The 12,748-nt window shown below is 34.9% G+C and overlaps 1 protein-coding gene across 19 annotated transcripts in view; it reads right to left on the reverse strand.

Annotated features, from left to right (window-relative positions):
• Hk (potassium voltage-gated channel subfamily A regulatory beta subunit hyperkinetic) overlaps positions 1-11,069 on the reverse strand; it is an 81,876-nt gene extending 70,807 nt beyond the window's left edge. For 2 of the 19 annotated variants that reach the window (XM_077445855.1, XM_077445846.1), the window contains exons 1-4: positions 10,899-11,020; positions 10,141-10,468; positions 9,937-10,065; positions 8,546-8,643 (exon numbers count right to left, since the gene is read on the reverse strand). Coding sequence is in view for 6 of the 19 variants with exons in the window: in XM_077445839.1 (XP_077301965.1) it covers positions 8,546-8,643; positions 9,775-9,811 (135 nt within the window). In the remaining 13 variants the exon portion in view is untranslated. Of the gene's footprint in view, positions 1-4,705; positions 5,057-8,545; positions 8,644-9,615; positions 9,814-9,936; positions 10,066-10,140; positions 10,469-10,898 lie in introns of those variants that run through there. The other 17 variants (XM_077445852.1, XM_077445839.1, XM_077445837.1 and 14 more) reach the window with 17 other exon arrangements.
• Positions 11,070-12,748: the final 1,679 nt, after the last annotated feature.

Consider the following 12,748-nt stretch of genomic DNA (forward strand, 5'->3'; position numbering starts at 1 on the left):
AATTGGCGAGGAAAGCGCATTGCGGTTTATCTGGGATAGGTTTTCCTGGAATATATACATATGTATGTATATGAAAAAAAAAATTAAGCCCCCAATGTTACGCGGTGGTTGCGTTAAAGCTAACCCTCGAGAGGTTCTTGGATTCAAGCCCTGGATTGACCTCGATTGAAGAGAATTTATGCAGTGCTGCTAGTTAAACTTTATGTTTGTGAATCCAAGTCCATCGTTTACTATCAGAATTTGCCAATTAATCTGATTTCATTGTTGAAACAGTTCCTTGTCAAATTAAAAAAAAACATCCTAATTACTACGTGTCAACTATTTGAATATGATTTCAAACTTATAATCTATAAATTTATATGAGTACATTTTTTATGACTTTATATGGTTTTATTCATTTTTAAAATAATACAACCATATAATTATAGCGCATATAGCAAATTAGCATGAGTCCCCATCCTCGTCGAACTTCACTAATGTGTATATGCAACTTACGATTGAAATAAAGAGTTTCAGCAATTATATAAAATTTTGCAAATCTGTGGAAAAAATCAATGAAAGGTATGACGCACTAAGTCGACAAACATTAAAGCAGTAGACATGTTTGGTAACACCAGAGCTTACGAGTTACGATGGTAGATTTACATAATAAATACATACATACATACATACATATTATATATACATACATACATACATATATGCACAGTGGCGGACTGGCCATACAAGCGAACATGCCCGATGGCATGTGGGCCCCACTATCTTGGAAAATATGGGCCCTCAGTAAAATTAAATAACTTTTTAACTATTTCACATGTGTAAAAATTTATAGGATATTGCACTTTGGGACCTAAAGTTTGGGTATTTCAACAAAACAAATTTCTTACGATATACACAAACAACTAATACATGCTTTAACAGACCAAGGATCGGTTAACTTTTTTTATTAGGCTCGAAATGTAAGTTTCAATATTTGCGTGGGCCCTTTTCCTGGGCCCATTTCCAACCTCAAGTTTATGTATATACCTATGTAACAACTACCTACTGAAATAAAAATGGGAATAAACAAATTTCCGTGAATAATATAAACTGAATTGCTTAAAACAATTTTGATAGGACGATTCATCATCAACCTTCGATTTAAATTTACTTCATACTTTCAAAATAACATTTGATTATACTTCAACGATATAGTAAGATTTAAATACACAATTTTAAACAGTTTCCGAATATAAAATCTATTCCTAATCTATGTAGACACGTCCATGTATAAAGAAATATACGATAGGGGCCCCCTCCCCAAAATCCAGATTTTCGATTAACATTAATTGAAAATATAATGCATTGTTTTCAGGGACGTAATTTGGGGGGGGGGCATAGGGAGGCACTCGCCCCCCTAAATTAAGGAATAGTGTGAATTTAGAAAATATTATGAATTTAATGATTAATGATATACTACGAATCTATGAATGATACGTTTATTTCTTATGTATGTTACTTTTGGGTAAACTAATAAAATAATCGCTGCTATATGCTTTGAAAAAAAAAATATTTTATTATTTTGAAGCAAGTATATTTTGGTTTTTAAGTGGTATGCCTCGGGTAAAATTCTTAGAAATTTTTCATCCTATGGAGCAAATCGTTAGCAAGGTCCCCTTTACTTTATTTTGTCTCAAAAACAGATGTATCACGTTTATTTTTCCGAAAGTTCGTATATTTTTTGTTTTCAGGAAAGGTTTTAAATTAATATTTTACTGAATCGGTTCAATAACAAATGATTTTATTTCTCGTATTTTTATTTTATTTGCAGACGTCCATTCTCTCCCTAAACAACGAATGAGATGGATTTAAACTTCATGTGTAACGAATTCGGTCCGAAAAAGTTTTAGTTATTTAATAAAATTGCTTTCCGACCAAAACCTTATCAAATTTAGTACATAAAGAATACAAATATAAATTTTCAGCTTGATACGTTCAGGGGTGTGGATGGGTGTGGATGCGAACCGAAAATTTAAAGAATGTAGCCAAACTCCCAAAATTAGTACGCCAATATGGGAGTATTTTTTGCGTGAAACATCGGGAGAGTTTGCAAAATGCAATTGAACGTTTTTGAAATATGAAAACATGCAATTGAACTTTTTTTTCTTATACATTTGAAATCCCGGTGATAGCACCGGGATCCCGGGATCGGAAATTCCCAGGACCGCAATCCCGGTGCTGAAGTAACCTTCCGGGATTGGAAGCACTAATATACATATATAAAATAATAAAAAGACACACAGAAACATACACTACAGAAACATGCACACAAAGCCACACACATTTTTCTATATTATGTAAATGTGATCAGTGGTCGATTCTGAGTTCGAATTATCGCATAATCCCAATTTATTTATTTATTTATTGTTATAATATAACGTACATTATGTGCATAGTTAAAGTATGTACATAGATAGTCGGTAGAAATTAAGTTAATTGATTTTTAGTGACACAGTTTGATGGTCGATTTTTGTTGACCATGTGAAGATTTTTGGAAAAAGATTTTCGCCTGCGGCGCTTTTTTGGCTTTTTACATAATATTTTTTTAAAAATAAGCTTATTTTTTTCATATTTTATAACTCAATAAGGTGTACAAAAAAATTAAATTTGACCAATCTTTGTCTGCCCCCCCAAGAAAAAGCTGAAATGACGTCTCTGATTGTTTTCTACCAAAAGTAAAAGCCGCTTTTATGCCGCATTCTTTTATGATGCATTCTATTTACCTAGGACAAGGGTTAAAACGAAATATACAATGTAATTTATGGATCTATTTTGCTTTTGCCATTTTTCTTGTACCTAAATTTGTTTATTCCCATTTTTTTTAAATTTTATTTATTTTTTACCCTTGATTTTTAGCGTGATGGAAAGAAGAAAATTTTGTTATATGGGGGGGGGGGGGACAAATTTTTTTAACCCTGGGTGGGCCCCCTTTGACTCCTGGCATGCACTAATTTCAGTCCCAGTCCGCCACTGTATATGCATAGGAGCCGAAAGAAAATGTGAGCCCGCGAGAAAATTTAATTCAAGTACATGTACATGTTACACCGAATCCGTGAAATTGTCTATTACACGCATTCGGCAAGAGAATTGCCGAATGCGTGAAAAATGCAAGCATGTTGCCCAGTTCACGGATTTGGCAAATTCTTTGGCGAATTCGTGTATTCGGCAAGAATTTGTCTGCTCAAAGCATGGAGTCGGCAAATAGACAGCAGCGCTCCGGTGTTGTTTTTTAGAACTGGACAGCGTGGACAAGTGTCAAAGTGACAGCTGAATGAGGATGTTTAATTTAGTTTAATTTACATATTATTATGTATAATATGACTACATACATATGTTTCGATCATCTCATATGACTTATACATATGTTTCGATCATCTCATATGACATATACATAAATTAATGCCATTTTTATACATTTTGATCAATATTTTAACAGTGAAACATATGTATGTAGTCATATTATACATAATAATATTTAAATTAAACATCCTTATTCAGCTGTCACTTTGACACTTGTTTATAATATAACACGCTGTCCAGTTCACGCATTCGGCAAAGAATTTACGGAATCCGTGAACTGGGCAACGTGCGTGCATTTTTCACGCATTCGGCAATTCTCTTGCCGAATGCTTGTAATAGACAATTTCATGGATTCGGTGTAACATACATATGGAAGTACTTGACTACTTGAATGGCGAATTTTCTCGAAGAATTCGTCACCGCTGGGCAGCTGGAAATTTGCAGGCTCCGTTTAACCGGCCTATTACCATTTCAATATCTATGTAAATATAATATGAAACATTAAAAAGTCAAATTACTAGACTAAATTTAATTGGATTGGATAAATTATTACACTAGATTGAATTAGTATTAACACAAAAATGGGAATTTCTCAGATCAAGAAACGTAATTTATGAATTTTAGTATAAATTAAAATTAACGTAAGGTATCCATCACAAGGCAATTGACACCGTCGCCTTATAATTTTAAGAATTTATACTGATAGCAAGTGGGGGGTTCAGTTATCAATTATTTTTAAATCGAGGTTTCACTACACAATCACATATACAACTAGATTTTTTCTCGGGAATTTTGAGTGAAAATAAATTAAATATAATGTTGAATTTCGTATTAAGAATTTAATTTCCTAATACAGTCATGTCAAAATTCCCGGATTTCACCATCTCTGTATTTCGGCTCGCTGATTATTCCGCAAAAAGCGACCTCACGCACTTCACTAAAATCTCGATCACGGATCATCTGGCAACCAAAATCTCCATCAACACACACACAGCGAAATATTGCACTAACGAGAATTCGAGCGCCAGATATTGTAGTGCGCGCGATCGCAATGTGCGAAATAATTCGTTTACACTATATTTCATTTCAGCAGTCTTTGCAGTTGGAAAATTCTAAATCTCGATTCCTATTGGTTGAAAAGCACAGTGAACCACTAATCAGAACATCTTATCCGACCAATTGGAACCTCGTATTTTTCTCCCTGCTGCAAAAAACCATGAAACGAACTTTACATACACAACAACCAACAAAACCCAATCTAAATATCAATATTATAATACATATATAAATAAAAAAATATTCAAATCTACCGTTTAATCGGTAGCACAATTTACATACGTACATATACATGTGTAGGTATGCATACCTGAACTCTGCTATGGAAAGGTCGACATAGTATATTGCGCTCGATCGGTATGTTTGGCATGTTAGAGAAGGATTTTTAGTACACTTTTGTTAATGATCAAATGACCCGCCGATGATTGAACCAAGCAGTTAGAAAATAATTAACGGTAAAAGAAATGGATTTAGTACAGACGTGTGACAGTCGAAGGCCCCTCGTCGAATGAAACGACACGACGATATGAATTTAACATGCAGCACTTGTCGGTCATCCCGCTTATTACTTAACAAATCAATGTTTGGTTCGTTTTTTCTTTGACAAAGCTAAATAACGAGAGTGTCACGCGTTTCAAGTGATTAACGACCGACGTGCCACAGCTTCTCCACCTCCATATGCTCACATATATGCTCAATTTATTATTTTAGCACATAAACCATATTTTTTTAAAAATGTCACTTGTACCAGTCTGGTTTTCAGCCCGTCGTATGTCAATTCGAAATATATTTAATAAATCATATTTTTTCCAAAGTAATATCATTACAATACTCTAATATATAATTAATGGGATACATGCAGGGCTGTTTTGGTCCTCAAGACAAATGCATCTCTGGACTCCGGAGAAACGTATGCAGTTAGATACAGCGTTTCACACCGGGTAATTTCTTAGTCGCTCACATTTTCATATGTACAATTGGTCTGGTCGGTGTAGCCTAGAGCTATGTTCTGGGACATGTGTAATGAAATTAAATATTTATAATATAATACTGATTCTTCACAAGGTATAAAACTCCGACTGTTAAAATATTGATCAAAATGTATAAAAATAGCATTAATTTATGTATAAGGCATATGAGATGATCGAAACATATGTATGTAGTCATATTATACATACTAATATGTAAATTAAACATCCTTATTCAATTCTTTACACTGTAACAACTCCTATGAAATACGCCAAATTTAAATTTGAGCAAATTCTATCTGTGACGGTGGGAAAAGTTGAAAAAATTGTTAAATTTTTTAATGGGTAATGAAATTAAATATTTATAATATAATACTGATTTCTTCACAAGGTATAAAATATTGATCAAAATGTTTAAAAATAACATTAATTTATGTATAAGTCATATGAGATGATCGAAACATATGTATGTAGTCATATTATACATAATAATACGTAAATTAAACATCCTTATTCAGCTGTCACTGTGACACTTGTCCACGCTGTCCTGTTCTAAAAAACAACACCAGAGCGCTGCTGTCTATCTGCCGACTCTACGCTTTGAGCAGACAAATTCTTGCCAGATACACGCATTCGGCAAAGAATTTGCCGAATCCGCGAACTGGGCAACGTGCTTGCATTTTTCACGCATTCGGCAATTCTCTTGCCAAATGCGTGTAATAGAGCATTTCACGGATTCGGTGTAACATATACATATATACATTAAGGCGAGATCACACAGGAAGGAACGCGGCACATGGTTTTTTTTAGGTACTTTTAAACGTGCGGAAAAAATGTAGCATGCCCTGCACATATTCATGGCACGCCCTGCACACACCGTCCCAAAATCACCCCCGGGAGTGTTTTCGGTAAAATTTTATCCTTGTAATAATCCACGCTTGACAGTTATCAATAGCGTTGTATCCCATATTTGAAGAAATGTAGGAGAACACCCACATCGGGGAGTCAAGCACACGACGTGCTGTTCTTTCCCGTTTAATTTCACCCTTTGATAAGGCTGCCAGGCGTCCCGGTATTCCGGGTTTTTCCCAGTTTCAAGCATTTCGTCCCGGCGTCCCAAAGAGACCTTTTTTTCGTTTTTCGATAGCTGCTTATTGACCTTTCATTGTTCAAAAATTTGCAGTTATGAAACTGCAAATTGCTCGAATCTCAATTTTATCATAGATCCACATCCATGGTTAAAAAAGCAAGAAAAGCGAGATTGAGAAAATCTTTTTTTTTTCAATCTTCTTTCGCAATATGTTATTAATTTCATTTAATATTAAAATAACTAAATAAACTGGAAAAAAATAAAGGAATTACTAGTTAATAAAAAGAAGGATCTTAAATTTAATTTGTTAAGATTACGCTTTTTACAACGTTTTTTTTATCATTCTTGTAATATATGTGCCTGGGGGGGGGGGGGGGGGTCAGAACATTTCTTGGGGAACGTACTCTCGCTCGCTTTCCCTGCAGCGTTCCGGTGACTAGCAGCCTCTCCAAACTCTACATTCTTCCTGACCATATGGCCAAAGTATGAAACAACTTTTTTTCTACATATTGACGAAAGTTTTGTCCGTCTTCAGCACCAACTACTTTTCGAAAGAATCTAGAATCCCTTTCTCTATTTTTCAGGGTCCATGTCTCGACTCCATATAATGAAAAGGGAAGCACCAGAGATCGCACCAGACGGATTTTCGTTTTTTTTCTTAATAGAGAGGTCATTCCATATTTCTTTTGAGCAATTCTAACATTTATAATTTTTATGAAGAAAAAAATAATGTATTATTTATTAATATACTTCATAGGCCGAGCGTGCCATACTTCATTGTTCATTTTATTTGAAGCTGATATTTAGTAGCTCTCTCTCTCTCTCTCTCTCTCTCTCTTTCGTGGTTGTAAATATGAGCATTCAAGTGAGATGCACTAGGGTAGCGTTTCCCAACCTGTGGTACGCGTACCACTTGGTGGTACACGGTTGATGGTTGGTGGTACACGAAAAAAGATCAGTAATGGCGGACATGCAGGAATGAATGATTTACAATCATAAAAATAGAATATTTTTATATCATTAATACAAATTATTTTAATTAGTCATCGTCAATTGGATTTCAAACACCTTTGATAATGAACAGCTACCAAGGAAAAGGAGAACTTGACTGAACTTTCAAATTATAGCATTTAAAAACTGAATTCGAAATAAATAAGGTTATTAATTTTTGGCTAAGTATTAGTGAAGAATATGAACAGCTTTCTAACATAGAGCTTATTAGCGATAAATAGTTTTTATTAAAACCATTTATCAATAAAAGAAGTATGACAAAATATTAAATAAATATATTAAACTTTGAGCATATTATAATTGTGAGTCCTCAAATAACTTTTTTCCACAATTTTTTTTCCCAAAACAGATATATGTACATATTGCGTGTATCCTGTCTTCACATTCCTTACCATGCAAATACTATATATAATAATTACACTTGCAAAAACAAATTTCACGAAATACAATAATTTTTATATGGTGGTACAATTTAGCGCCATATACATATACTACCAAGTGGTACGTGGGTCAAAAAAGGTTAGGAACCGCCGCACTAGGGGGTGACAGTTTATGATTTTGGTATTGAAAACATTTGGCGTGCATTTTAGTTGCAGTTAATTGCACAGTGGCTCATGACCTCTATAATAGAAAACGATTTTCTATTGTTTTTGTTATTTTTCTGTATTCTTTATTATTATACATAGATACAAAATAGTGGCATTAGAAAACTACTCGAGCGCAAAAAAAGTTTGCGTTGATATAAATATATAATAATAAATTAATTGTGGCGATAAAATAATCATTCGACTTTCAAAAATTATAATTTCAATAATCTGACTAATTTCCGAGGTGAAAATAAGCCTAGCGAGTGCGTAATCAGATATGAATTCAATGAAACCTCAGAGTAATTATAATTTCCCAGTGAAATTAAATACGTCGCCTGAATAAATATTCAAGCGACGCCAGGTATATTAGACAGTGCTTGCTAATCTGTATTTATGTATGACATTATTAAGCTGAAACTTAAATAAATCCGCATTGCGCATATCGATGTATGCAAACTTGCAAAGCTGGGGGTGGGGGGGGGGGGGGTTATTACCTTTTGAACCTGTGTTTGGTATTCAACTTTTTGCTGTTCAATTTCCTCTTTGCTGAATGGTGCACCCTCATCATCTCCGCCAGTACTGGACTTGGATCCTGAAATCATGACGTTTCATCAAAACATCCGGTGTAAAAATGTCAGAGATGCAAACGAAAAATGAAGATCTATCATCATATCCGAGAAAAATACGTTGGAAATACATTCAAATACAAAATAACAGCCACGATTCTTAATATATGCATAATATAATAGTATATTGTTACTATGTTTTGTGTGGACAAAGTCAACGTTGAAACAGTGGCGTAACTAAAAGTTTTGCAAAAATGAACTCTACCCGATTATAAAGTATATAATTTTCTCATTAATGTATACATAGGTACTCTTTTCTTTCCATAAAAAGTGTGTCATTTTACAAATGGATTAAGTATTAGTAGGGGATGATGGAAACACACGGACTGGTACGCGGCACGTTCTTTTTTTAAGATAGTTGCAAAAGCAAAAGAACGTTAGCGCAACTAATCTATGTCATCGCGATCATTTGCTAAACTCATTCCCTGGAGTGTTTTCGGTGATATTTTATCCTTGTATTGACATAAGTGACATAAAATGATCGACAACGGTGAGTCCCCATATTTGAAGAAATGTAGGAAAAATTTGTTGAAATAATAAGACCGTACGAATTAAAAACGACACGAAAACACGCCTATCACATTTGGGGTCTATCTAGGCGTGTCGGTCCGTACTAACCTGATAAGAATGAAAATTTGACTTACAAAGTATTAGTAAATCGATTGAAACCCGCACCTACCGTAATCGATATCGAATACAAAATATTGAGGTTGAAAATAAATGAATCAATATGGAATTTTTAATAAATAAATCAATTTGAATTTTAAATAAATTACTAATTTGACAATTTTGTGGGTCCTCGACCTCCGTCAATGACCAAAATTCGTTATTGACTTAAATTATTTAATGACTTGAAATATTAATAAACAGTCGCATTCCAAAAAAATGGTCCGGGAACGATAGAAGATTTATACGGCGGTAATATATTCATATTGTACCTATTAGTAGTTACACCACTGCATTAAATAAGCCATCCACAACATATTTAGTAGTGTACTTTTGTTGCCTCTGTATGGCTTAAATCAAATCTAATTTCAAACGACTTCGACCCAGTATTATTTTATTTAAATTATGAAATTCCTTATCATTCTACAAACCAGAATCTGAACCGACATTGTTGTGTATGGTTTGCATCTCTGAAATAAACACACGGTACAGTCATATAGTACATATCTATTATTCATCTGAACATTTTTTTAGATGCTTGAAAGAGCGTTTTAGTCTTTTTGGCAACAGTGAGTTGTTAATATAATTATTACCTGAACAGGAAGGTGTATACGGTATCCAAAATTGGTGCGCCAGTTTTACTTTTGAATTGTGTTCAAGTATGATATTTATTTTATTATTAATCACAAATGTGTACAATAATTTTTCTTTGTTGATTGAACCTAAAATGTAATAAAATTTAAATAAAATAAATGGAATTAGACGAACAATATCATTATATAGTGACCCATTACGACCATAATTACAGAATAGAAAACAGCATACGAAAGTCTTAAGCCACGTTTACGCGAGCATACGGCACTTAACACAAAAAGTGTATTTCAGCAAGAAATGTGGGGTTTGAATTGGAAAAATTTTGCACTTTTTTCTTAGCAGTTGTCATCTATGTACATACATATATACTCCTATTACCATTTACGTACATAAATCATTGAATAGTATTGTTTTATCATTTTGTTTCATCGAAGGAGTGCAAGACATGTTGACCAACTATTTGGGATACAGCAATGATTATCAAAATCAGCAATGATTATGCCAATTTTCACCGCTATTTCTGAAACAGAACTGAAAAAATAATCAAAAATCTTCTAGAAAAGGACCGAGGTAACCATTTGGGATGATGCGCTATTTTACACATAACATGTCTCTACTTTGCAATGGGATAAAAAATAATGTAATTTTATTTAAAAAACAAACCCCATACGTCTTACCGAAACACTGTGTTTATGATAGATAGGTACTTAGTATGTATTTTTAAAATAATTTCATTGAAACCACCTATTTAATATCCGACAAAATTATTTACGACCTTGCGATAAGATACGTGTATAATATAATATTTATCGACCATGGCTGATCACTTTATATAATATCGATCAAACGTACACATAAACATGCCGCGGAAAAGCAAAGGCTCGTTTGTCAGTGATAGTGCAGGCTATCCGTCGGAATTGAGTTTGCAATTAATTCTGCGATTAGTGGTATCGATAAATACCTTTCAGCTTAGCGTTGATGACTCAATCCTCACGAAATTGACTGTGTTGATTTTTTTTCTATATGTTTTCGCTTCGACGCTTAACCGTCATGTCTATTCAGTTTGGTGTTTTGGTCTATTCTGGGTTTCGCTTGCTGCGTCGATCCAGAAATACACTTCAGCATTGGCAGTGCTTTGTTGTATGTACCTATACATTTAAAGCAAAGCTTGGACCACTTGGGATAAATCATATCGATGTTTGTCCAAACGCCGATACATACAATATTTGATAGAGGTCTAGTCCACGTACTATACATATGTACATATGATTCGTTTGGATTTCATTACTTAATTTCATTCACAAAAACAATGAATATTGCCTTCTACTAAAAGTAACTACATAATTTAATACATAAAAAGGTATTTAGGAAGGCATGGAATTTAAAATGTACGGCATCACTTTCCATTTACCCACATAAAACTCTCAGCAGGCACAAATTAAATAAAAAATATGCACATTTCACTAAGGATTCAAGAGACACATTATTAGACCAAGGCGGTGAGATTTTCGTCAAAACATGGTAGCTTCTTGAAACCAAATTCGTTTTGCAATTTAAATGACGAATGTTTCTCTTCAACTGATAACAATTTTACGAATTTAATTTTAAAAAAATCCCCCGTGTAGTACATTTGAAAGAGACAAAATAAGTTGTGGCGGCTCTACGACATGGTCGAGTTTCGGTTACCATCCTGCGAGCTGGGACCAACTCGGCCGTGTTCGGAGCGCTATCACCACTTCGTCTCTGGCTCTCATAATAAAATCACGTTCATCAACATGCCAGTCGTCTCATTCGTTCATCCACATAAAGCTTATGGTGCATAGTAAAAGATAAATTACGGCAAAGTAGGGGTGCAGTTATCGAGGTGCATTTTCCATTTTAGATAAAATTATCCGGCTCCTGGAAAATTCACATTTCAATTATGGGCAAAAAGGTTGAGTGTCACCTACATGATATTTGTGTTATATAATGGTACGGATATTATTAATTCTAGATAAGGAAAACACAGCAGATTTTGGCCATTTGGATTAAAATAATCAATTGCCGATAAATCAATATATCTATGTATGTATTGCTATTTGTTAGTAGTGAAAATGGGTTACAAAAGACATATTATATCACATAGTTTTTATTTATCAAATAGAAAACCAATTTGCTTGACGATTGATGTTTTTCTTACCCATTGAAAGCGTAGCCAGGATTTTGTCAAGGGGGGGGTTTTGACAGGAAAAAAGGCAAGATAATTTATATTTTGTGGCGGCTCGCTTATACGACATGGTCGAGTTTGGTTGCCTTCCTGCGAGTGGGGACCAACCCGGCTGGGTTCGGAGAGCCACTACTCACTCTGTCTTCAGCTGTCATATAATAAACACGTGCATTAACATGCCAGTCGTTTCATTCGTTCATCCTCCATACTGGTGACCCCCGACATCGAGTCACGCAGCCTCGATCAATTTCAACATGCCGCTCATCCCTGCCTCGCCGAGCCAGGCGGGGAAGCTACCCGCCGCGCCCCCATCGCCATCAACACGCGTCGCGGCCCGCGGGTGACAATAAACGAGCAGACACGGCTACCTACCTACCTACCTATCGACTGGAGTCCAGCCACAACGTCGATGACAGGTGCTTTAAAAAAATGGGGGAGCGAATGAGACGACGATCTTGACAGCTGGATGTGGAGTCATGCGCGATCCACTACACATAGAACGGTCATCCAGCACCACAAGACATACACCACCTCAGCACCATCAACCATCATCATCATCATCTAGGCCCCGTCCGTCCCCACGAGCGTCGTCACGCCGAGACGGG

The sequence above is a fragment of the Arctopsyche grandis genome, chromosome 2 (genome assembly GCF_051622035.1).
Source record: "Arctopsyche grandis isolate Sample6627 chromosome 2, ASM5162203v2, whole genome shotgun sequence".
NCBI classification, from domain to species: Eukaryota; Metazoa; Arthropoda; class Insecta; order Trichoptera; family Hydropsychidae; genus Arctopsyche; species Arctopsyche grandis.